The sequence below is a fragment of the Pteropus alecto genome, unplaced genomic scaffold, assembly GCF_000325575.1.
Source record: "Pteropus alecto unplaced genomic scaffold, ASM32557v1 scaffold5, whole genome shotgun sequence".
NCBI classification, from domain to species: Eukaryota; Metazoa; Chordata; class Mammalia; order Chiroptera; family Pteropodidae; genus Pteropus; species Pteropus alecto.
In genome coordinates, this window is record NW_006441953.1 from 32,745,572 (window position 1) to 32,771,133 (window position 25,562).

Sequence of the window (25,562 nt, forward strand, 5' to 3'; positions counted from 1 at the left end):
CCCACCCCCGCTTCTGTTCCATGCACACTGTGGAAAGTTACCCACGGTTTCTTCGCGTCCTCATGAATGAATCTGGTATTTTATGACTTAGTTTCTGGCTTTGTTAACTGGCCCTCAGCCAATCGGTGCTGTCAGACCTTCTGCTGCCTTTCAGTTTGATGACCGGGCCTAGCAGCAGTGACACCTGGGCAACAGCGAGCACACCTGGCCCCCAGCCCTTGGCTTCTAGCTGTTCCCATGAAGAGGAACCAGGGCTTCTCGGAAATGTCCCAGTCCAGGCCCGGGACAGCAGTGATATAGGTGAACCTGAGCCAGGAAATGAGGAGAGGCTCGAAAACAAATCATGGGGGCACTTCTGGGGGTGCAGTGGGGCTAAAACGGGACGTGTGCCTTTCGTCCCAGCAGTACTGTGTAGTCTCGTATATTTCGATGTTATTGTAAATGGAGTGTTTTTATGGTGATAAAATACACCAGCTAAATTTTACCCTTTGAGCCATTTTTAAGTGTACAGTTCCATGGCATGAAGTCCATTCGTGCACAACCATGCCCACCATCCGTCTTGAAGACTTTCCATCTTCCTAGCTGACAGTCTCCCCATTAAACACCTCTCCACTCCCCCCCCCACCCCCGCAGCCCCCGATAACCACCATTCTCCTTTTTGTCTCTGATCTGGGCACTTAGGGTCTTCATATAGTGGAACCGTACAGTGTTTGTCCACTCGGCATGACTCACCCATGTGGTGGCCTGTGGCGGAGTCTCTCCCTGCGAAGGCTGAGTCATGCTCCGCTGTGCGCATGCGCCACATTTCCGTAACCCATCCGTCCTGCGGGGGACGTTTGAGTCATTTCCACCTTTTGCCTATTGTAGGTACATAGAACTTTTTAAATTTCAGTTTCCAGTTGTTGATTGCTAGTATATAGAAATACAGTTGATTTTTACATATTGGTCTTATTTGCAAACTTAATTCTAATATCTCTTGTAAATTTCATTAGTTTTTATAAGGAATGATTTTGGATTTTGTCAAATGTGTTTTCTGCATCTATTTAGATAATTATATGGTTTTACTTTTATTACTTAAATGGTCGAGATTGTCAGATTTGGTTAAAAAAAAAGCAAGACCCAACTTATGCTTTCTGAGAAACAACGTAAAGACACGTACATTAAAAGGAAGGAAAAAGACCAGTGCTGCTCACAGTAGCCACATTAATTGTCAAAGTGAATTTCAGAGTGAAAACTAGCAGGGATGAGGAAGGTCATTTCATAGTCACAGAGGGGTCAGGCCATCAAGAGGGCACAGCATTTCAAAACGGTTATGTACCTAACAGCATAAGCCAGCCTGGAAGGAGCGTGCTGTATGGCTCCATGCGTGGGAAACGTCTAGGCTAGGGAAATTCACAGGAACGTGGGGTCACTGTTCGCCTGGGGCGCAGAGTGGCAGGGAGGGGAGCCGCACATGGACACAGGGGTTCTCTGTGGTGGGATGAAAGCATTCTCGAGCTGAATGTTGGTGATGGTTTCACAGTCTGTAAATTTACCAAAAAACGTTGACTTACACACTTAAAATGGGTGAACGCTATGGTATGTAAATTAACCTCAGTAGAACAGCTGAAATTTTTTAAACGAGAAATGTCAGGAAGGCACCAGCTTGGAGGGCCTTTCCACGGCCAAATCTGGAACCATCTGAGCATAAAAATAAAAGTAGGAATGAACTGTAAACAAATGAGAACCAGGACTCCACGAGTCCACTTTGATGATCAATTATGAGGTCGAATGTGCAGGGAAGCAAGGTTGGTGGGTGGGAGGGATGGGCTGGGAAGTCACGGTTGCGGGGGCATCAGAGCCGTGGCCAGCGCGTCGGGGCGGAGAGGTGGCAGTGCGCATGCGTCCGAGTGTCCTCGCAGACCGCGGGTTCTCACCTGCGCCGGGGAGGGGCAGCCATCACTCCGGAAGTGGCACTCCACAGGGAACGTATGGCCCAGCCCCAGTGGGAGGGACGCCAGGCCCGGAACAAGGCCGTTTCCAGGAATGACGCCGCTTTTCCAAAAAATGGCTGAGGAGTTAGAGCGCACGTGCAGATGAGGGCACGGGGTGCGCAGGCTCAGTGGAGGCGACGCACTCGGTAGCGATGACCGAAGACAAGGGCTCGCTGCCTGGGCACCCACCGCGAGTGGTCCCTGGTCTCGGGATCGTGATGACCTCAGGATGCCGTTCTTTTGGTAGCATCAGCAGGAGTTTGTGTTGATGCAGCACTTGGGTTTTTCCCTAATGGCTGTGATGAAGCATAGTCTTAAATCTAACCTCTCAGGGGAAACCAGAGATGTGCACAGCTAACTCGTTCCCGCAGAACCTTTGGCGGGGGTATGTGGCCACAGCCTTCTCTGATGGCCCTCGCCACTGCCAGCAATGACCCGTCCTCCGCCTGTCACTCAAGTCCGGCTAGTGCCAGGCCATAGGCAGGTTTCCACACCATCTCCACAGAGCAAGACCCCGGCTGGGCACCTGGTCCGGGCCTCTGCGGGCGGGTCGCGGGCTGTCCCTGGAGGTGGGTGCAGTCCACGCGGTGTTGGTGCCTGCCCAGCTTCTCTGAAGGCCGCGGCTGTGGTTTGGATGCTGGACGAAGAAACAGCCTTCGGGAGTCGTCTGGTGGGCTGCTCGGAGCCCCCAGCTCCCGGCGCCTCCACGGGATGCGGTCGCGTAACCTCTGACCCACATGCCTCTTCGCAGTTTCTCCGGATCTGTGCCGACCTCTTCCGCCTGGTCCCCTTCCTGGTGTTCGTGGTGGTGCCCTTCATGGAGTTCCTGCTTCCTGTCGTCGTGAAGCTCTTCCCCAACATGCTGCCATCCACGTTTGAGACACAGTCCATCAAGGTAATGGGGGCGGGGCGGGGCGGGTGCTGCTGCAGAGCCTGGCCCCGGTGGTCTCTGTGGCTACACAGCCAGGAGCGCACACTAGGGCGTCAGGGGCCGGCAGTGGGCGTCTCAGTCCAGCCAGCTTGGGGCCAGGCCACTCCTCCTTAGACGGGTTTCACGCTATGGCTTCGGGAACCCAGAGTTCTGCAAGACTCAGGTTGTGACCCATTCCTGGGGTGGGACCATCTCGGCGCTGGGCGCCCTGCCCACTTTGGTCAGTGGGGTCTTCTGGGGACATGCGTGCCTGGCTATGTGTGTGTTGTCCACCACTTTGGCGCCACCCCCGCAGAGATGAGGCAGGCTCCACACCACACGGCGGTGAAGCCCAAATCTGTCGGGGACCGGGAGCTAGAGGGAAGGGTGCCGGCACACCCCAGGCGGGGGACGCGTCTCTGGGGGGCACCGGGTCGAGGAGTGGAAGCTGGGGTTCCATTCCAGAGGAGTGCACTGCCCTCTCTCTGCCCTGGCAGGAGGAGAGGCTGAAGAAGGAGCTGCGGGTCAAGCTGGAGCTGGCCAAGTTTCTTCAGGACACCATCGAGGAGATGGCCTTGAAGAACAAGGCGGCCAAAGGGAGCGCCACCAAGGACTTCTCCGTGTTTTTCCAGAAGGTGCCCTGTCAGAGCCCTTGTGGCGTCAGCCCACTGGTCCTGAGTGCTGCTTAGAGCCTCGGGCCACCCCACCTCATCTGGGGACCGGCTTCCATCTGCATTCTGCCCCTCTCCACTGTGTGGGGCAGGAGTGGCGCTCCCAGCATGGGGTGCTTGGTGCCGGGTGGGCTTGCCCAAGAGGCTCCCCATGCTCAGTGAGGTCAGGCCTCTGTCCCGAGAACTCGAACCTGCTGACAGTCAGAGTTACTTGCTTGTGCCTCGACCTCGCAGTAGCCCCAGAGGAGGGAGTTTGGCAGATGAGGAACCTGAGGCCCCGTGGGTGTGACAAGCTGGGGGGCCGAGTGGAGGAGGGGACGGGGCAGAAGGCTGCTCCACAGCCACGCCTGAGGTGGCGAGAGGGTGGCAGGGCCTCCTGCCCAGCAGTGCGAGGCCCGTGGCCTCTTCGTGGTCGGCAGCCTTGGCCCTGCAGGTCAGGCAGGAAAGGCAGGAAAGGCGTGGGCCCGTGCGGGCAGCCCGCGGCGGGCAGTCCTGAGAGGGCAGCTCGGGTCGGGCATGCAGGGTCCAGGGCACTTCTAGCTGTCCTGTTTCCACACGTGGGGCGAGCAGCTCGGGGCTGTGGGGTGCCGGGGACACGCCCCACTGACGGTGACCCTAGGGTGGCTTCTGCAGATCCGAGAGACGGGGGAGAGGCCCAGCAACGAGGAGATCATGCGCTTTTCCAAGTTGTTTGAGGACGAGCTGACCCTGGACAACCTCACGCGGCCGCAGCTGGTGGCGCTGTGCAGGCTGCTGGAGCTGCAGTCCATCGGCACCAACAACTTCCTGCGCTTCCAGCTCACCATGCGGCTGCGCTCCATCAAGGCCGACGACAAGGTGGGCAGCCCGGCTCTGCTCTCTGGCTCCCCCTGCGGGTGTCCTCCTGGCAGCGGCTCTGGGCCATCTTGCATGGTAGGCGGTCGGGTCACTGGGGGCCTGGCACTCCCGGGTCGTGGCTGTCCAGCGCGCACACGCGTGTCTGCTGGGCCCAGTGCCGAGGTCGTGCCGTCCGTGCGCTCTGTCACAGACACTGCGTGCTTGTCAGCCATCGCTTAGCGGCCCGCCGCCCCAGCCAGCCCCGCGGCACACCCCGTGGCACAGGGCCTGTCCCGGATGGCCGACTTCCTTAGCATGATGACCGAGAACCGGGCTCCGGGCAAGGGGGCGGGAGATCGGGCAGGCCGTGGCCCACAACCAGACTCTCCCAGGGCTCGCTGACCACTGTGTGCCCACTTGCTGCCCACTGCCAGGCGGCTGCACTGTGCACCCCAAGTGTGCTTTCTCAGGGAGGATTCGTGGGACACCCCTGCTTCTCTAATAGCTCTCCTTGCCTTAAAATCCGCAGCATCTGGCATTCCGACTTTTTACATTTAAGCTTCCCGAACCCTTTTATCTACGAGGTGTTTGTGTTTGTGTTTGTTTGAATGCAGCCTGATCGTTTCTGCCTTTTGATCGGGGCATTTTATATGTAGCCCGTGCTCCCCTCTGCCCCAGCTGTTTATGTGACACTTGGCTCCTCTCTTGTCTCCTTTCGGATGAGCCCAGGACTCACTGCTCCACGCGCCACCTTTGCTTGTTCCTTGTTTTCGCGGTGCCACAGGCCGTCTCAAGGGCCGTCCCCGAGGAGGAAGTGCCCTTCCCCGCCTCCCGCATCGGCACCGGTCCTGGAGACACTTGGCCCAGTGCCCCACGTGTTTCCCACCCGTGCCCACTTCCACCCGGACACCGCCTGCCCTTTGACGCTCCGGTGGGACGGCCTCCCTCCGCTCGCTCGCGTGGGCGTCGTCCTCCTTGCCGGTCCCACGGCGTGTCTGCCAGGCATCAGCTCCCGGCCAGAGTCCTTCCTAGACCTCCAGGTGCTGTCCTGAGGGCCGTCAGCCGGCGGCCCGTTGTTCTTCAAAGGTGTCCGCCGCCTCCTCATCCTCCCTGGCAGCAGCTGTCTGCTTCGGTTTGGGATCCAGCCACTCAGGATGAGAACGTGCCTAGCTGTGTCTGTTTGCAGCTGCCCTGCTTCCCGATGCTGGTGCCTCCGCGTCGCACTGCGTTCTCCCTGCCCTGCCGCCTGCGCCCTGTGCGTCCGCCGGGCCTCTCCGCTTCCGCGGCCCTTCTGTGTCTGATAGCCGTAAAGCCCTCTGCTCAGTCCTTCACTTCCATCCTAGAAACCGTTTTTTTGGTTGGTTTTTTTCCCCCAAGATTTCGGTTCCCAGGGAAAACTGCCGTCTTGTTCTCTGCTTTCCTGACCATGCTGACCGGGGCTCACGTCCGATCAGTCCAGCAGCAGTGCCCTGCGGGTCCTTGTTTTCTCTCTTGGTTTTGTTTGTAGTATTTAGCTTTTTTGAACACAGACATTATAAAAAATGCTAGAGGTTCTGGGCGGTGACGTTTTCCGGGGGCCTCCCGAGTCCGCTCTGTTTGGAGAGGCCGTGACCCCTGTGGTCTTACGCCAAACTGGGGCTGGGCCTGCGGCTCCGGTTTGCCCATCCCGCGGGGCGCCGGCACAGCGCAGCCGGTGGCGTCTGCCCCCGGAGGCCCTGGGCTCGCCCCTGACCTTGCCCTGTCATCTTGAGGCCTGACACAGGGTTGTCCCCTGCCCCCCTTCTCTCTGGGCTGCAGCCTCGGCAGCCCCTGGACTCCGGCTGTTCTCGCCTGACGTGTCTCCCGCTTAGCAGTGGCCTTTGGCCTGGGCGGTCAGCTTGCTCCACGAGTCGGCAAATGCCGCTGGGACCCCCGGTGGCTCGGCATGGACAGCTCGCACCTCCGTGGTAGCCTGGTCTGTCCCGGTCCACAGACGCTCGCCGCCCCCACGCCTAGTTGTCTTTGCTTTTCGAAGCCTCCACACCTGGGGCGTGTTGCATTTTCTTGTCCCTGGCTTCTCCAGTTGTCTCAGCGGAAGGTGGCGTGATGGAAACGACCCCTCGTCACAGCTGTGCATAAGGTTATCGCAGGGTCTTTGTAAGGACGGAAGGGGACCGTCTCAGGCGTGTCGTGAACTCTGGCCTGCTGGTGCGCGGGGCCGAGCAGGCCGTCTTCGCGCGGAGAGCCGGTGTGGCTGCCCCCCTCAGGAGAGGCAGCTAGCGAGCAGATGGCCTGGGGTTGAGTCCTGACCACTTACTCTGTGACCTTGGACAAGTCATTCCACCGCAGAGTACCTCGGATCCTGATGACCGGCATAGCAGCCAGGCCTCTGCAGTCATGCAGGCGGAGCGGGCGCTTGGTCCTCTGGACGTGGAGTAGAAACCAGTGTAGGAGACGGAGGTGGGCGGAGGCCGCGCGTCTCCCCGGGCAGCACAGTGGGGGCTTGGCCTCACAGAGCCCAGCTTCAGGCTGAAGGAGCGGGCCACCCAGAAACGCTGACCATTACAAGAGCCTGCTCTCTGCCAAAGGACAGGAAGGGGCCGCCTAGCGGGACAGAACAGTCCAGTCGGTACCACTGCGCTCCAGTCTGATGTCACGGGGAACCCCGGCTCCCACCTCACATGCGACAGTGGAGCTGAGGCCTCCACCCCACCGGACAGCCCCAGGATCCTCCCTGCCCGCTCTGGGGGTGTCAGCAGGGGCCTGGTGGGAGCCAGAGACCCCTCCCCTCCCAGCAGGGGGGACAGACGCACCTCTCACCCGGGGGTCTTCTGAGACCGAGCAGGGTGCCTGACAGGAACAAGGCAGCACCCCACCAGTCCTGGAACGTACTCGGGGTGCAGTTATGGGTTTGACCGATGGCACAAAGAACTCAGAAGCGACAGGAGCCTGTTGTCCGCAGGTCCCCACAGATGGGTACAGCACCCGCTCAGGCTTGCACGAGACCTTGGTGTGTCCGGACCAGGACGCAGGAGCTGGGGGAGGAGGGGCGACAGGACTTGGCATCGTTACCAGTGCGGTGGGAGTGGCCCGCTGATGTTCTGGGCTGGGCAGGAAGTGAACACGGGTTAGGGCTTGTGGTTGGCAGATCCGAAGCACAACTGTCACGTGCCCACGAGAGCCGGGCCACAGGGAGACGTGGAGAGCTTTGGTGTCAGTTGCGCTCGGTAGAGCCAGATCGTCAGTTACACGGTCTGCAGAAGTCGGCTGGAACACTGCCCCGTGAGCCACGCCACGGTCAGGCGCCCGCTAAGACGGTCGACGTCTCAGGTAAGAGCTGAGTTTCAGAACACAGTATCAAAATGTCTGGGTTCCAGTCGAAAATCAGTCCCTGCCAAGAACCAGAAGGGTCCCAAAGCGGCTGATGAAAGGTGGTGAGTGGGTGCCAGCCCTGAGGGGACAGGTTAGAGACGCCAGACGCGACCTCGAAGGGACGCATGAAATGCTTGCGCAGCAGTGGGGACCGGGGCATGTGGGAGCGCGGCCTCCGCTCAGGAGAAGGGACCGAGAAGACCCCGACGGACGGAGGCACGGGAGCGCGGTCCACAGTGAGGCACGTGGTGGGCTCCGCGGCCGAGCGGGCAGGGCAGAGGGCAGGGCAGTGAGCGCGGGTGGAACAGATGCATGTACCCGTCCAGATCCCAGAGAGGAAGTGGGATCAGGGGCGCGTACCCGTCCAGATCCCAGAGAGGAAGTGGGATCAGGGGCACGTGCTCGTCCAGATCCCAGAGAGGAAGTGGGATCAGGGACACGTGCCCGTCCAGATCCCAGAGAGGAAGTGGGATCAGGGGGACGTGCCCGTCCAGATCCCAGAGAGGAAGGGGGATCAGGGGCACGTGCCCGTCCAGATCCCAGAGAGGAAGGGGGATCAGGGGCACGTGCCCGTCCAGATCCCAGAGAGGAAGGGGGATCAGGGGCACGTGCCCGTCCAGATCCCAGAGAGGAAGGGGGATCAGGGGCACGTGCCCGTCCAGATCCCAGAGAGGAAGGGGGATCAGGGGCACGTGCCCGTCCAGATCCCAGAGAGGAAGGGGGATCAGGGGCACGTGCCCGTCCAGATCCCAGAGAGGAAGGGGGATCAGGGGCACGTGCCCGTCCAGATCCCAGAGAGGAAGTGGGATCAGGGGCACGTACCCGTCCAGATCCCAGAGAGGAAGTGGCGAGAGAGGACCAGGGACTGACGCGTGTGTCGTGGGGCTTCCAGGAGGGGCGGAGACAGGACAGGGCTGGGAAAGTGCTCCAAGAAACAGGCCGGACACGTCCCAAATGCAGTGGCACACATCTATAAATTTTAGAAACAGTGATCCTCAGACAGGAAAAACCCAAAGAAACCCGTACCACGACCCATAGTCAAAGGAACGAGCACTTAAGGACAAGAGTAATTTCGGAAGCAGAGAGAGCAACATCTCGTCTGCAGGAAAGACAACACGGACGGCAGTGAGTTTCTCGTCTGGAGCCACAGAAGCCAGAAAGAAGCAGAACGTTTTTCACGTGCTAAAGAAAAACCTGTCGACTCAGAATCCTGTGTCCAGGAAAAATATCCCACAGGAGTGAGGAGCAAATCAGACCTCAGGTGAAGGAACAGTAAGAGCTTTGTCAGCAGCGACCTGTCCTAGAAGAAGAACCTGAAGAAGGTCCCGTAAGCAAAGGAAATTCGAGAAGAAAGAGACTCGGAACGCGAGGCGGGAAGGACACGGCCGCAGAAGCTGCGGGCGCACCCAGCAGGCTTTCCTCCTCCGTGCGGGTCTTCTGCTGGAGCCGCAGTGGCGCTGGGGCACCTGGCTCTCCGGGGACGCGGAATGGAGCTGACCAAGGGACGTCGAGGGCGCTGAGGTCTCTGCAGTTCCCTGGGACCGGAACCGTGAGGACACTCGTTCTGGGACGGGGTACACGTGTCTGTGTAGTTTCCTGAGCAGCCACCAGAAACGCCGCGGGAGGAGGCCCCCCGGAAGTGCCAGAGCGAACGCCAGCGGAGTTCACCTAACCCACGGGGGATGAGGACCAGATCGTTTCGTGAGAATCTAAAACTGGGAACAGCCCAGGGGGCCTTCTGTGGACGAACGGTTGAAGCAGGGCGTGCATACCACGCAGTGCCACTTGGCACGCAGAAGGGATGGCTCATCGACAGGCCCGACAACCGTGCGGATCTTTTTGGAATCCCAAAAGTCACGTGCTGTACGATCGTGTTTGTGTCCTGTGCTTCAGTGACAGTTATGGAAACGAGACCAGATCAGCGGGTGCTAGGTTGGGGGTGCGTAGAAGGGCAGTGTAAAGTCCGGTGGGGGTGCAGAGGTTTCCGGCCTGACCAGCACAGGGTCGCGTGTTGGTTACGGTTTGTGAGATGTTACCCCTGGGAGACACCCGGGAACTCTGTAGTTACACACGTCACATCTACAGTCGCTTGGAGGTAACACGCTTAAGAAAGGGGGCAGCGGTCTTCTTCACAGGACCGCTGGGATTAAATGGGTCGAGCGAGGTGTCGGATGTGGGGAGGCGTGGACACCGCCTGGCGCAGACGAGGAGCCCTGCTGTCCTGTGTCCTCCCCCTCGTTCCTGGCCCCTCGACGCCGTGCTCTGTGTCCCCGTCTCTGGGGCTTCTGTTCGCTTTTCCCCCAGGCTGGGGTGGGCGGGCAGGGGAGACTTTGGCTAAGGCCAGGAGACATGTCGGAGCCTAGGGTCGCTCCTGCCCTCCCCCTACCTCCCCCTCCCTTCCCCATCTCGCAAACCCCGAGAGTGCTTGGTGGGGCAGGGCGGAGTGCTCGGATCCCGTAGGTGCCCCGACCCCTCCCCCACCTCCGGGACAGGCAGGTTCTTGGACTCTCCGGTGGGTCCTGGCCAACACGTGCTTCCCCAAGCCCCTTCCCCCATCAGACAGTCCTGTCCCTGCGTCCTGGAACTGAGGCCTTGCTGGTGGTGGTGCAGTCACTCGGCAGAGCACATTAGGAAAGTGGCCCATGCTTAGACACGTCGTTCCCAGGGTGCGAAGGTAAGCACCGTGAACGTCTAGTGGCCTTTTGAGACGGTAACGAGTTGACTTTCTTCTACAGCTGATCGCTGAGGAAGGGGTGGACAGCCTCAATGTCAAGGAGCTGCAGGCGGCGTGTCGGGCACGAGGCATGCGGGCTCTGGGCGTCACAGAAGACCGCCTGCGGGACCAGCTGAAGCAGGTGCGTGGTCCAGGGGCTTCCCCTCCACCAGACCCGCATGGGCTCGCGTGACGAACAAGGAGATAAATAAGCCCCAGGGATTGGCGGGCAGCCGCCGGGCCTCGTGAGGCACTGCCTTGGCCTTCGGCTCCCATCTGGCTGGGGCCTGGTCCTGTGACACCCACAAACCCCTGTGTTGGCCATCTGTGAGGACTGTTGACGTTCCTCTCTACTCACGGTCGACGTCAGTGTCCGAGCTGCCCCTTGTTCAGTTGTAGGCAGACGAGGACTAGGTTAGCTTCTTTCTCTGAGGCCAGGGCCATCTGGGTGACTAGGACCCCGGCCAGCTCTGGCCGAGCCTACTGTACACTCAGGTCCTGTGCCCCAGCTCCGCTGGCCCCGGTGTGAGCCTGGCCTCGGGGAGGCAACACACAGCGGCTCAGCTTTCCCTCTGGAGGCACAAAGCCTGCAGGCACCAGCCGGTTCCCCTCCAGCCGCCGGTGCTGCTGGCATCCCTGCCGTGGGCCTCCGCGTGTCCTGGTGGAGGCAGAGATGCGTCAGGCCACTTCCCCGCTGACACACGTGGCCCCTCGGCCTCCACGTGGTTCTCTATCAGGCCCTGCTACGTGGCGTGTCTCCCTGGGCCTGCCCGAGTGCCGGGCCACCCTGGTGTCGGCCCTGCCTTCTTGGAGGGCTCGGGCGGAGTGCAGGCCCCCAGCCCGGGGCTCTCTGCACGCGCGCGTGTGGCACAGGCACTTCTGGCGTCCCCTCTGATCGTCTCACCTCTGCTCAGCGTTTCCTTCCTGCTCTGAGAGTTGCTTCTCGTCTCAGCTCCTGCCCTGTGCCCAGTGTTTGCCCAGATGTTGTCAGGGCCTCTGCTGGCAGTTTGGACGTTCTCTTTTGTCACTAAAGTAGCCTGAAACGGTGCCTGGCCCGGAGCAGGTGTGTAAAGCCTTCCACGTGGACTGAATTCACAAATGCTATCCTCGGAGTTTGGCGCGGTTTCTGAGCGAGGAGTTTTGCCAGCAGAGTCTGGCCATCTGTCCTCGGACTCCCGCGCCCTGGAGCCCGGTGCAGGCGGGAGGATTCACAGCCCTTCGGCATCTCGCGCTCACCGCTCAGGCGTGGGGTCGTGAAACGCAGCGGTCACTTGGCTTCCTAGGGCTTGATGGGGACACGTCCTGTGATGTAGTGGACCCATCTACTGAAGTCCTGTTGTAGCAGTTGCCACCTGTCCCCCTCCTTCCCTCCCCCAGCCGGACCAGGACAGGGAAGAACGCTGTAGGGCCAGAGGCCCTGTTGCTGGTCGCAGGTGTAGGGGCTGAGGCCGGCAGGTGAGTCTGGGTCCTGAACTCCCCTTCCGCAGTGGCTGGAGCTGCACCTGCACCAGGAGATCCCCACGTCACTGCTCATCCTGTCCCGGGCCATGTACCTCCCAGACACCCTGTCGCCCGCCGACCAGCTCAAGTCCACCTTGCAGACTCTCCCAGAGATCGTGGTGAGTTGCTGGGAGACCCCTCCTGCGACGCGCTCTGTGAGGGGCCCTTGCTGCCGAGGGGAGGGGCCGCGGCAACAGCCACCCACTTGGCCGTGGGAGCCCGGGCCCCCCCACTGTCCCCGCCCCTTCGCATGCGTCTGTGCTGTCTCTGAACAATGGGGGCTCCTGTGACACGTGCGGAGGTGACCCTCGGGTGCCTGGAGGTGTTTCCCAGCAACGTGCTCTGCCCCCTTTGAAGCCTGGCTGGTGACAGCAGTCAGAGATGGGCAGGGAGCTGTGGGGCCTCTTGGGTGGTGGCCGTGTGCGCACGGGCCTTTGGCTTGCTCACAGGTGTCCCCTCTCTGAAGGCAAAAGAAGCGCAGGTGAAGGTGGCTGAGGTGGAGGGCGAGCAGGTGGACAACAAGGCGAAGCTGGAGGCCACGCTGCAGGAGGAGGCGGCCATCCAGCAGGAGCTCCGGGAGAAGGAGCTACAGAGGCTCTCCGAGGCGGCGGTGAGTGGCCGGCGGGGCTCCGGGGCGGGCTGCAGGGCATCGTGCTCCGCCGTCTGGAGAAACGGCCTCACGGCCAGTACCTGGGGCTCTGGAATGGCTGGGCACGGGGGACAGCAGTGCTCGGAGGGGAAGGCAGGCCCGGGGGTGCCAGGGACCCATCAGTTGGCTGGCTCTCCCTCAGTCTGGGTGCTGGTCAGCACAGTGGGGCCTGCCGAGACCCCGGCCCGGGCTGTGGGTGGACTGCTGCTCCTGACACGCGTGACCATGACACGTTCCTGCTGCAACTCACCGGCCGGCTGTGTGCGGCTGTCAGGAGAGGATTAGAGAGGACGCGTGAGCCCGACTGCTGATCGGGGGCCCGGGCGGCCCAGAAACGCCGGGGTGCAGGTGCGCAGGTGCAGGACACGCTTTCAGAGTCGGACAGTGAAGCCTCGTGGCGCGCGTCAGTCACTGCTGCCCGGTCAATGGTGGGCGTCTACGAGTCTTGGCGGTCACGTCGCAGGCCATTGGCACGTCCGTGCTGACAGGACGCCTCGGGGAGGCTGTGGTGCGGTGAGTGTGCTGAGCCGGCAGCGGCCTTGTGTTTCAGAAGGAAGTGCAGCCGGAAGTCGTGGCCAGAGCTGGCCCTGGAAGACCGGTGGCTGAGCTGCAGCCGGAAGTGCCCGATGTGGTCCTGCCGTCCGAGGTCCTGAAGGACACTGCCCCAGTCCTGGAGGGCGTGAAGGTAACGGACGCTTGCCCTCGCCCCAGAGGGGAGCCGAGCAGCAGGGCGCGGGGTCCGGCTCGCGGACGGGGAGCCACTGCAAGGTCCTTGGCGAGGCCCAGGGGAGCTGGGCCTGCACGTCTGCAGGGTGAAATGACGTCCGCGTGGCAGGGCACCTCATCTCTCGTTGGCCAGAGCGGGTAGCGGGAGGGGAGCTGGCTGCTCCCTCCGTGGAGGTCCGCGTCTGCCCCCCACCCTGGCGACCTACGTCAGGCACCCACAGCCTGTGACGTGGAGGTGCTCGTCTCCGGGTGGCCTTGCCATGCTGGGGTGCTGCTGTCGGGAGTCCTCCCGTGGCCTGGGACAGGGGGCACCCTGGGTGGAGCAGCGTCTGGGGCACCTTGCTGGGAGCAGATATTGACCAGCCACGTGGCCGCGTCCATTCAGCAGCGGGAGTGGGAGAGAGGCCAGGGCGGCTACTATGTCGGGATTCCGAGTGAGGCCACGGAGGGGCCGCCCATGCGGCCGAGGGCGAGGACTCTGGGTGGACACGGTATGTCCGGAGGAGGGTACACCGAGGGCCAGTGGACGCAGCCTGCAGAGTGAGCCCTGCTGGGCGTGAGGTGGTCGGTGGCCGTGGCCGTGGCATGGGCAGTGCCAGAAGGAAAAGCCACAGTGCGAAGCCTTCAGAAGAGCCAGGCCACCGGCCGCCAGGTCCCTTCCCCTGACGGTGAGGAGCGATAGTGCCAGAATGGAACGGGGGCTTTTACCGAGCACGGTGTGACCGCTGAGGCAGCACGTTGAGGGGGGTGGGGCGGTGGGTGCGATGGGCTGTCCAGAGCCTTGTGGGCTGCTTTTGGCCACTGGTGCGGCCTGGGACAAGCCTGGTGGACCTCTGCTTCCCTCCAGTAATGGCCTTCAGGCCCATGGGGGACACTGGGGCCACTCCTGAGACTCGTCCCAGGGGACAGATGGAAATGAGCACAGGGTGTGACGGGTGCGTCGAGGCCTGGAAGAGGAGGTTCCAGGAGCCTGGCAGAGCTGGACCCAAAGGGTGACCTGGGAAGGGTCAGGGCTGTTTTTAAGGTGGTGTGGGTGGGGACAGCTGAGCAGAGCTGGAGACTGGCCGGGCCCATGAGGGGCTTCTGGGAGAAGGGGGCGCCTCTCAATAAGGGGCTGGGTGGCTGGCTTTCATGGACAGGTGCATCCCATTTCCAGTGGATTAAAAACTTCAACATGGAAGGACGTAGAAAACTCACAGGACAACTTAGGGCCTGAAGATTGCCAAAGATGTGTCAGCAAGAAGAACAAACCTTTGGAAAGTTGAAGTGAAGGCCTAGGGTTCACTGGAAAGAGACCATAAGGAGCGGGAAGAACACGGGCCCTGTCCTTGGGGCCCCACAGGCCTGTGCTTTACTGGGGTTGCCGTCTGTCTGGGGGAAGGGAACCCGAGTAGCTCACTTCCTGTAAGGAAACTGAGTTCGTAGCTGAAAACCTTCCCCCAGGAGCCCCAGGCTTGCGCAGCTGCCCCGGGGAAGTTACGGGGACGTCCACGTCTGGGCGACACCCTCCCAGGGCCACACGGTCCTGGCGGGAAGTGGAAAGAAGGGACCCGTCCCACTCGTTCTGAGATGAGCGTCACTTGACACCAAAACCAGGGAGATGAGGAAACAGACCCGCATCTTTCGCGAGCACAGGAGTGAAAATCCTCAGCGGACGTGTAGCACGTCAAACGCAGTCAGGCTTCTGTGAAAAGGGTGACACGTCGTGACTCCGTGGGCTCTTCCAGGGAGTGAGAACATCGGTCATTGTGACCAGCGTCCCACCAGCCAGGAGGAAGCCATGCGTGACCATCTCGGGGGGGTGTGGGGAGAGCACCAGTCAGGTCCCGGCACCTGCGTCCGAGTCCCCAGCAGCGAGGGGAGGGGTCACCCTCAGCCAGACGGAAACGCTGTCACCAGCACAGCGGACAGTGCGACGGCCGTGCTCACTCCCATCCTCATGGTGGCTCTGCCAGGACAGTCAGACGAGGACACGGTGGGACCGGGCGGACGGCAGAGGAGGAGGCGGGGCTGCGCCGGCTTTCGCTGGGGACCCGAGCATCTGAGAACCCCTGCGTGTCCCGGTGGTGGGGCCCCGGGAGCTCTCGAGATGGGTCACGACGGCGTCCGCTCAGCGGGCTGCTCGGGGACACGTTGGAAACACACGCAGGACCTGTACACCGACCGCCGTGTGACTTCAGGAGCCAGGAGCAGGGGAGGTGTCTGCATGTGGACGTGGTCACTTCCCGATGCTTGTGCTCTCCAGCTGCTTTGTGGCTTCCCAGCCGTCAAGACCGCAGGAGCCTCTTTTGTTGAAATTCACAAAGTCATTCTGAAATTTACATGCAACTTCAAAGGACCTAGAAGAACCAAGGCGTGGACGAGCAAGTCTGGTGTGCCTACTTAGGGCAGTCTGGGACACACCAGGGCACGGGGGCCGGGCGGGGGGACGTCAGACAAAACGAGCTCCCGCGGCCTGACCAGTCTGCTCTGGTGTAAACTCCCAGCATGTAAACTCCCAGCAGCGGGGGGGACCGGGGTGGCGGCCGGCAGGGAGGGTCATGGGGCACAGGGAAGCTTGGGGGTGACCGAGATTTCTCTCAGCCGGTGCTGGTCTCAGTAGTGTCCCGTGTCGGGTGGCACGTTCACGGCGGTCCCTGTGCGGGGAAGAGCAAAGCCTGCCTGTGCCCGTGCTCTTGGCCTCGCGCGCAGCCCGAGGCCCCGCCGTGGCCTGTGGCCAGACGGCGCACGTGGTGCCGCCCTTCATTCCCGCGCTCCGGTTCTTCCCAGGAGGAGGAAATAACCAAGGAGGAAATCGACATACTCAGCGACGCCTGTTCGAAGCTGAAGGAGCAGAAGTCGTCCCTGCTGAAGGAGAAGGAGGAGCTGGAGCTGCTCAAGGAGGACGTGCAGGACTACAGCGAGGTGCGGGCCGGGGGCCGCGGGGGGCTGCAGCGTGGGCCGGTCTCTTCGGCCCGCCCCGCGGTGTCCAGTGACGCCACCGCCGGGTGTTTGACCAGCTGGCCAGGGGGAGTCTGGGCGAGAACTGGTCTCTTCGTTTTATTCAGTGCGCTCTCTGCAGCCACTGCAGTGGGTCCCTTTCTCCTGGAACCTGGCCACTCACCCCTGCACATGACAGACACCCATCCTTTTTAGTTTTTTGAATACGTGAAGGTATCAGATGAAGAATCTAGTCGTTTGACAAGTAAAATATTATTTTCATTCACGAGTCCTCAAAAGAGACTTCTTTCTTTTGTAGCTGATTTTTTTTTTTTTTTTTTAGGAAAACTTGTCTTTTCAGTTTGTCTGTAGTACTTCCTAACCCGAGTTAAAAGAACTGTGCTTTCAGAGCTTTCCTGGGAAAGGCTCAGTCATTTCGAGGTGGGCGACACAGCCTGCGGTTTTTGACTTTCCTTCTGCTGACCCTTTGCCCTGCAGGAAATCGGCCTTCTCGGCCCCCTGGGTGCTCCCCGGCGGAGGTGGCTAGGGCAAAACCCGCTGAGAGTTTAGGAAGACGCCTACCGTGCCCTGATTCTCTTGTCCATTTATTTAGTCTTTGAACAGATATGAAGAAAGCTGAGATTCAAAACAGATTCCATTACCTTTGCTACAAAACGCTTGAATTTGCAAATTAAGACACATTTGTGCGCTAGAGACCAGGACAGCCGCGCCTCCCGCGGGCCTGCCAGCTGTTAGTGCCTCAGCACAGCTGGAGCTGGGCTGGACTAACTTACTTTACGGGCGGGCGGCCTGGGCTTCTTACAACCAAACGATTTCACTAGGACTTGCAAGAGATTAAGGAGCTTTCGAAGTCGGGCAAGGAGATGGATGTGGAGGAGTCCAAAGCCAGCAAGAGGCTGACCAGGCGGGTGCAGCAGATGATCGGGCAGATGGACGGCCTGCTCGCGCAGCTGGAGGCCGCCCAGCAGGCTGGCAAGCTGGGCCCCGCCGCCCAGGCCACACCCGAGGGGTGAGTGCGGGGCTCAGCACCTCTGACAGCCCAGCTCTCCGTCTGGGTGCCAGCTGCCCCTTCCTGCTGCCCAGCGGTTCTGGCCGAAGCCCGGCCACATTGACCGCCCAGCTTCTCCGTGGTCACCGTCCTGGGACCTCCCTCCCCACGCACCCAATGCACATACTGCGGCCATTGTCCGCCCTCGCCCACCGTGTCCTTCCCAGCCCACTCCTCCAAGCCGCCAGCTGGCTGGCCCTTTCTGAATGTACATCGGCTCACAGCCGCCCCCACCCCGGAAGCCCGTGTCCCCTCTGCCTGCCACACCTCCCGCCCTGCAGCCTCAGCCACCCTGGGCTCTGCTCTCCTCACGTTGTCGGGCCCTCTCCTGCCTCCTCCCTCGCCCTGAACCCCGACACACAGCAGGCACTCAGTAGTGGCTCTCGCATGAGGGCCACCTCTGCACTGGCAGACCCCAGGTGCCTGGGAGGCTGGTGGCAGCTGCAAGGGAGTGAAACCACCAGCCAGGCGGTCACCCCTGACACTGGGCGCCCTGGGGGCCAGGCTCTGCCATCCCCAGGTTGCAGGCCCTTCACTCCCAGATGAGGTCAGCACCCCCTCCTGGGCTGACCCGCTGTGTGGGCTCACCTGCCCACCCTCCCTGGTCAGAAAGCAGCACGGTGCACTGGCCTCTCCCACACTGACCCCAGGGTGCTCTGTCCTTGCCACCTGTGGAGTGGACTGGGGACTGTCACACAAGACTGCGGACCAAGTGGTGTCCCCTTTCTGTGTCTGAGCTGGCTGGGTATGCCCAAGGGGAGGGGCGCGGGAGCTTGAGGCTGGGTGGCCTGACCTGGGGAGCCCGGGAGGCTGGTGTGAGCCAGCTGTGCCACATGCAGGCTGTCCCCCCAGGGAGACCGTCATCAGCGTCAGTGAGCTCATCAGTGCCATGAAGCAAATCAAGCACATTCCAGAAAGCAAGCTCATCAGCCTGGTCTCAGCACTGGACGAGGACAAGGACGGCAAAGTCAACATCGATGGCCTCGTCAAGGTGGGCGACGGGCCCGCTCAGGGTTGGTGGGGCCTCACCCAGGGCGTCTCAGCCTTCACTCTGCATCGTGAGACTCTCTCGAGAGCAGGCCGCCTCTTTTATGGCTGGACACTTAACATCTACTGGCCTCTTGTGGGGCGCTGGCCAGGTCTGGTGGCGAGGTGGCTGGCATGTGCAGACCCCTCAGGGGAGGTGTGCTGGGCAGTTCTCGGAGCCACGTTGTGGGAGGAAGCACGACACCCGAGGCCTGAGAGGTGACCTGGGTGGCACACTCTGGTGCCAGGAGGCTTGGGCTGGGGGCCCGCGGTCACGAGGAGGTCTGTGGACCGCAGGCCGTCCTGACAGCCCCCCATCCACCCAGGAGGAGCGTCATCGCCTTGCCAGTGCAGAGTTTGGGAGGGCCGGGCCTGTGTCACCTGCCCCTTCCCAGGGGCCCTCCTTGGTGGAGGGCAGCTTGGGTGTCCATGCCTCGGGGAAGCCATGGGGGAGGGAGCTTCCTCGGGGGCCTCTGTCCTGGGCAGACCCCCGGCCCCAGCAGGGATGCGACCCCTGTCGCCCACTTTCCGACTCAGTACTGGACTCTTGGTGGCTGGTCACCTGGCCTAGGCTTTGGAGCCTGTTTGCCCCTCGGGGGTGGGTAAGGGTCTGATGCTCTGCGGACTAGGGCAGGGAAGGACCCTGGGGCCTCCCTGGTGGACAGTGTACTGTGCAGGTGCCAGGGGCCATCTCAGCTGGTGGCCAAGGACACATCCTGAGTCCCTTGTCCCTTCCCGTGTGTAGGTGATCGAGCTCGTGGACAAAGAAGACATTCACATCTCCACGAGCCAGATGGCGGAGATTGTGGCCACGCTGGAGAAGGAGGAGAAGGTGGGGGAGAAGGAGAGGGCCAAGGAGAAGGCGGGGAAGGGGGCCGCCGAGGCCAAGGGCTAGCGGCCGCCCTGCCACCGAGAGCGATTGCTTTGAGGTGATCCTTAGTGACAGACCTGATACGTTGTCCGGAATAAATCAGAAACTTCCATAATCAAGTAATTTTCAATTTTCGTCATTCCACGAAGACTCAGTCAGTCTGGACTCCCCGGCCCCTCCCGTGTTGTCTGCGTTCTCGCCGTTGGCACGGTGCCGCCTGGCGGGGGTCCCGGCCCTGCACCGGTCCCCTGGCTCAGCGGTGTGCTTGGGCCTGGGAACCCCCAGCACGCCCGCCGCAGCACCGGAGAGGACTCTGCTGGCGTGCGGACACGGCCCCCGAGCGGTCGGCAGGACCGGTGCTGCGTGTCCAGAGCCCCGTGTGACCATCACGGGGAGAGCGTGTGTGGACCGCCCGTGGCCTCCGGAAGAGCACAGCGCTCTGGCGACGTCGGTGTCTCGTGCGACCTTCTGTCTGCGGGTGTCAGCTTTCTCGATTCACCTCTGATTCTCGCTGCATCCTTCAAGCAGTTAACAAGCAGAGTGCCCCCCGCCCCCCAGTCTGCCCGCGAGTGGGCGGTCGCCGCTGCGGAGCGAGGCAGGGGAGGGGCCTGGGGCGCTCGGAGCCGGCTCCCTTCCTGTGCGAGCCCCGCACGGCCCTGTGGCGTCCCGCACTTTTCCTGGTTTGGGTAGTTGGCATCTGCTTGGCCCCGTGGCGATCGTGCCCCCGTCATGGCTCTGTGGCACCGGGGCCCCCATGTGCTTGTCGCTGTGACTCCCTCCCGGCTTTCAGAATGAGCAGGTGGTGGCTGCGCCTGGTCCTGTGCTGTGGCACCCCAGGAGGCTTTCGCAGGTGACGCTGTGGCGTGGCTAGCACAGCAGCGGGCCGCACCGGAAGCACAAGGCCGGCACGGCACACCTGGGGTGCAGAGGCAGGGCGGCCTCAGCTCTCTGCAGCCTAGGCGTCCTGCACGCTTGACACCTGGCTGCTCAGGTCGAGTGGCGCTGCGTGGGGTGGGTGGGGTCGGGCATCCTGTGGCCTCAGCTCTGTCTGACCCACCCTTCGAAGGCTGAGTTTCTTACTGGCGAGAACGTTCTTTTAGGGCAATTCAAGCATAGGAATTGGAAGACAGGACCAGAGTGGCCAGGTTAGCTGGGGGAAGGAGTGCACAGTGATACTTCTGAGTGACCCGAACCCCTGTACTCGGCCCCTGGAGAAGACACCTGACGAACTAGGAACGAAATTTTGTGTTCTCGGGTTAAACCTTTGCACAGTGGCAGCAGCTGTAGCGGCCCCTGTCAGCTGCCTGAGCAGGGTGCTCGGTGCGCCTCACTGCCATGGCCGTGTCCCGTGCTGCAGCCGCCTCGGCTCCAGCGGTGGAGCCTGCTTGCTTGTGAGCTTGGCTGCTGTGCTCGCGAGCTGTGGCCGTCGTTCTGGTCAACAGCACTTTGGGGCCTGGTCATCTGCGCCCGGCTCCCGTCCTTACCCTCGCGCTGCCTTTGCCGGGCACCCTGTGCTTCCGCCCATGTGCTGTCACTGCAGAGCGGCACTGCCCTCTGAGGCTGTCTGCAGCTTCGAGGGGAGCCCGCCCGCCCTGGGCTTCGCACGTGCACACGGGAGCGCGCTGCCGGTGGCGGCCTTCAGTGCTCGGGAGGCTGGCGATGCCTGCCGCAGGCCTCCCCGCTTCGCTTTTGTGTTGGTTTTTTCTGTCCTGGACTCTGTTTCTTGTAGCTGGAACTAGGGTGCAGGTGCAGGTGTGACACGTGGTGGATCTAGAAGTGAGTCTTGTGTGACCAGGCGCTTAAGAGGCGGCTGTATTTGGACCACCTGTTCTGTGCTGTCAGGAGCGTGTTGTCTGCTTGAAAACGAAACGGGAATTCTGAGCACGTGGTTCCTCGTTCGCTCCACTCAAACACCTGCTTTTCTAGAGATTCAGGAAATGGGCACGTGGCTTCTGGAATCATTTTGGAGGGAGTATCAAAATCCAGACTTTGTAGAACTGAATGGTCCTTTGTAATTTTGGAAGAATGCTCTCCAGGCAGTGGTTCTCGCAGCGGGGCCCTGGAGCTGGCAGGGTGGCACCCCCTGGACCTTGCTGCGTCCCCACCTGTCCCCCAAGGGTCCTGGGGCCGGCTCCACTCCGTCCTGGGTTTACACGTGTAAGCATCTTTTTTAGAAATAACGTTTTTATTAAAATATCAAATTAATGTTCTCATAATAGCTCAAAGTCAGATTTCTGAGCTGACGCAGTTCAGAAGTTTAGGTGGAAACTTTCACGATTGTCTGAACGTCCGCCTTCGTGACAGCCGTGTGGCCTGGGTCTGGTACCGGCTCGCAGCAGAAGGGCTTGGCGAGCGGGCCCCGGCTTTGCACGTGCTGCCAGGAGCCGGATTCCGGGTCCCTCTCCTCCAGGTATCCCCTTTTTCTGCGCCAGTGTCCCCTGCCTGTCTCCCCATCACACTGTGCACCCACACTGAGCCCTGTGCTCGTGACTGGACTCCCAGTTCAATCTGAGAAAAAGGGTTAATAAAGCGCTATCTTGATGACTTGTCGCTGTATGATGGTTTATTTGTCTAGGTTGGTGCGGTGGCCGTTGCCTGACCAGGCTTCTCCCACCCAACCCTCAGTGGGTGCCTCAGGCCAGGGAGAAACGCCAGTTTCCCGGGCGGGCGAGGCTGGGGCTCTGGCCGAGGGGTCACACAGGAGAGCACAGTCTGTTCTGAAAGTCCCTGAGGGCCCAAAGGCGCTGGCCTCCACTGCCTGAGGGAGTCCCATAGGAGGCGGGCTCCACCGCATCTCAGCCTGCCACGCAGCGCCAGGGCAGAGCTGGCAGAGTACCTTCCCCGGGTGGAGAGCCAAGGCCTGGCAGGGAGGGCCACCCAGCAGAGGGTCCCCACAGCAGAACAGGGCCAGGGTGGTCTCCCTCACCCTTCCAGCCCCTTCCAGCTCAGTGGACAACCCCCCAGCCCAGTATGTCCAGCCTGTCCCAGGCGGCCTCACCCCTGCACTGGCCCAGGCTTCCTGGGTCACGCGGGTGCCTCAGGACCGCTCTCCCCTGCATCCCTTCGCCGAGACCAGCCTGAAGGGATGCCCCTGGCCAAGGCAGGGACCGGAACAGCAAAGAGAATGGACTGGAAACAAAGACCAGGCCCGGGGTTAGGCTCAGGAAGACAAGCCTCATCTGGCACGTGGATGGAGGTCACTCCAGTTTCATGTTATGGAAACAGGTGAATAAGGGGCCAGGGACTGCCCTGTCTCAGGAGGAAGTCAGTCCGTCTGTGAAGCTCTTTATGGAGGGCAGTCCCGCTGCGGAAATGCTGGCCCCCACCCATTCTGTACGGCAGATGGGAAGCCTGGTATGAGGGCCTCTGGCCTTGTGCTCAGGCACTGCCCCCCAGCTCCGGGCAGGAGAGTGTTGGCCCCAGAGGAGCCACCCACGAGTCCAGGAAACCAGGCCTGCACCGGACAGGACAGGCTGTCCCCTCAAAGCTACCGGCAGAGGGAGGAAGGGCAGGGGCTGTCCCAGACTAGACGCTAAGGAGGCTGTGGTCCAGCGATTGGAGACATTCCACTGGGGGCTGCAAGCACATGTTTTACGTGCGGTGACGCCCTCTGAAGACCCTGGGGCGGAGAGCTGGCTTTGGCGTCCGAGTGTATTCACCCCCAGCTGCGGCCAGGACGCGGGTGCGGGTGCGGGTGCGGGTGCGGGCACGGTGTCCAGCCAGTGGGGTAGGCGGGAGGCCGGCACAGGCCGGGAACGCTTCCGAAGGCCGCTGAGCCACCCCAGGCCTGCAAGGGAATGCGGAGCGCGAGGCCCCGCCTGGACGTGGCGCGGGGCAGGTGAGGGGCGGGGCCTGAGGTGAGGCCGGGCAGGTGAGGGGCGGGGCCGCAGGAGGAGGTGGAGCCGCGCAGTGGAGGTGGGGAGGCTCGAAGGTACCAGTCTGGCCAGCGCCCCAACCTGTCGGCGTGGGCCTGTCGAGACCCGGCCAGCGCCCAGCCGACGTCTGCATCCGGCGTCCGTGGAGGCCGTCCACCCCGCAGCTGCCAGGTCCCCCGCTGTCCGGAGTGGACACTGGGAGCCCAGTCGGCCAGCAGGCCAGTGCGCTGGGGGAACGGACGCTAGAGGGCGCCCCTGGCTCGCGTTCCGCCCGCCAAGCAGCTCTTCGTGGTCCCTCCAGGCTCAGGCCTTCGCGGGGCTCCCTCGCCGCGCCAGTCCCTGTCGCTACCTGTCCCCAGCGCTCTGGACACAAACACGAGGTCTCTAGCAGGCGGGAGGGCTTGGGGGTCAGAAGCTTGGGGCATAGTGCCAGAGCGCCTGAGTGGGGTCAAGGTATTGGGCCGCGTCTGTTACCTGGACCGAGGCCCAGCAGCCTTGCCTGCTCTCCGGAAACAAGCCCCAGAAAGCCCCCTCACCTGGAAGGTGAGTTGAACACAGCAAAAGGAGCGCGAGTTTCCTAAAAGCCAGAGTGCAAGTTCGCAGCCCAGTGGCTGCCTCCCCGGATGCGCCCCTCGAGATAGCCAGGGATGAGGGTCGGGGAGTGGGAGCGGGGTTGCAAGGCAGGGGTGTGTCTGGGAGGGCCAGCCAGCTCTGGGCAGTGCAGGGTTCCAGGGTCTGTGCTACCTGTCCCTGAACCCACTTGTCTCCCTACTCGGTCTGGGCACTGCTGCCTCCTCCAGGAAGCCTTTCCAGACTTACTCCCCACCATTGCCACCAGGGGGTCCCTGCTGTGTTCCCTCCCACCCTGCTTTGTCATCCCACACCCTCAGGCTCTGAATTCTGGAGCAGAGGGGACCAGATGCTGTCACTCCAACTAGCAGGTCAGCAGGCAGCATCTACCCCGTCATGGGGGGGAGTGCAGGGGGGACTGGTGGAGCCCAAGGGGAGAGCGCCAGCCCTGGCAGAGGGCAGGAAGCCGGCCCCAGGGTGGCTCCTGGTGCAGACAGCAGTCTCCCAGTCTGCTTGAATGGGTGCTTACAGGTGGTTCCATGGGGGACCCACCCAGAACCCTCCCCTGCACCACGGACGAGGTAAGCAGATGCCAGGGGCTGGGCCAGGGGGCGAGGTCTCAGAATCGGTTGCAGCTGTATGCACACACCCCGCAGACCCACATGGTCTCCATGAACTGGGGGATAGCCAGGGGGCTCAGCAGGCCCACAGTACCCCCTCATTCTGCCCACCCCCATGGTGGTCTCACTGTCCTCTCCCACAGACACCAAGTGGTCTGCATCTCCTGCCGTCGGGGACCCCAGACCCAGGCAGTGAGGCCCATCAGTGACCCTGAGGTTCTGCCCTGCCAGCATTGGGCCTCCATGCAGCTGGACACACTGGACCCTCCCCCTGGCCTTCACCAGCACTGGTCCCATCCAAGCCTGAGACCAGGGCTGGAAACCCTTGGAGAGACGGTGACCTAGGCAGCCAGCCTCAGTCTGAGGGCCACCCAGCGAGAGCTGGGGACTCCTGTCCTCAGGTCAGGCGGATGAACGAACCCATCCAGTAGGCAGTGAGGACATGGCGTGGCTCTGGGGTCTCAGACCAGCAGGAGACAAGAAGGCACGGAGCAGGGGTCAGAAGTAAATCAGTTTATTTTGGGGAAAGCATGTCTGCCAGTTTGGGCCGGCACCTTTGGCCCCCACCAGGCGGGGCCCTGAGAACAGACGGCCCCAAGCCGCGGCCAGGCCGGCCCGCTGGCGAGCACAGAACAGCCGCCCGAGCTTGGGCACGGGCAGTGTGGAAAGTGACAAAACCGAGTTCACGGCTTCCTCTTCTGAGCTCTGAAAGGCAGCAGTCTGGGCTATAAAAGTCTAGAATCGTTGCGTAAGAAGTGTTAAGTCTACAGCAAACACATCTTGTAAAAACGCAATAAATTATATATATAGATATATATAAACTCGTAACATCTAATAACATCGGAACCTGCGCGCGGGGCTGGTCCCCACTGGATATGCCTCCCCGCCTGGGACACACAGCTGTTAGAAGAACCTGTATGAAAATAACAGCTTGCTTTAGGTCCCCCCCACACCCCACCCCACCCCCCGCCAAAAAAAAATCTCCTAAAGAAGAATCCTAGAGAAACGAAGGCCAAAGGACAGACACATCTGCGCCGCAGCCACCTCGCCCTGTTAATGGATGCGACAGGCCGCTCGGGCCTTGGAGCACAGGCGTGCCCGGCGCCGGGGCACACATCCTCGGGGACCCCTCTAAACGAAGCTTAGGCCTTCTCAGCTGTTAATAAGTTAAGACTTAAACCGTTGCCGAGCAGCGGGCTAAACACTACGGCTTGGGGGGGGCGTGGACAGGGTCTGGGGGTCCATAAATAGCTTTACAAATATACAGGTCCAGGTACAATTTTTAAAACAAAACTGATGCTGG

At 61.6% G+C, this 25,562-nt stretch overlaps 1 protein-coding gene across 3 annotated transcripts in view; it reads left to right on the forward strand.

Annotated features, from left to right (window-relative positions):
- Nucleotides 1-19,313, forward strand: part of LETM1 (leucine zipper and EF-hand containing transmembrane protein 1) — a 27,544-nt gene extending 8,231 nt beyond the window's left edge. Inside the window, exons 3-13 of one of the 3 annotated variants that reach the window (XM_015594931.1) lie at nucleotides 2,725-2,868; nucleotides 3,381-3,518; nucleotides 4,188-4,391; nucleotides 10,457-10,576; nucleotides 11,922-12,053; nucleotides 12,401-12,544; nucleotides 13,134-13,268; nucleotides 16,079-16,213; nucleotides 17,071-17,258; nucleotides 18,150-18,288; nucleotides 19,069-19,313. In XM_015594931.1, coding sequence (XP_015450417.1) covers nucleotides 2,725-2,868; nucleotides 3,381-3,518; nucleotides 4,188-4,391; nucleotides 10,457-10,576; nucleotides 11,922-12,053; nucleotides 12,401-12,544; nucleotides 13,134-13,268; nucleotides 16,079-16,213; nucleotides 17,071-17,258; nucleotides 18,150-18,288; nucleotides 19,069-19,218 — 1,629 coding nt within the window. In that variant the 3' untranslated portion in view covers nucleotides 19,219-19,313. The remainder of the gene's footprint in view (nucleotides 1-2,724; nucleotides 2,869-3,380; nucleotides 3,519-4,187; nucleotides 4,392-10,456; nucleotides 10,577-11,921; nucleotides 12,054-12,400; nucleotides 12,545-13,133; nucleotides 13,269-16,078; nucleotides 16,214-17,070; nucleotides 17,259-18,149; nucleotides 18,289-19,068) is intronic. The other 2 variants (XM_006919039.2, XM_025051741.1) reach the window with 2 other exon arrangements.
- The last annotated feature ends 6,249 nt before the right edge of the window (nucleotides 19,314-25,562 follow it).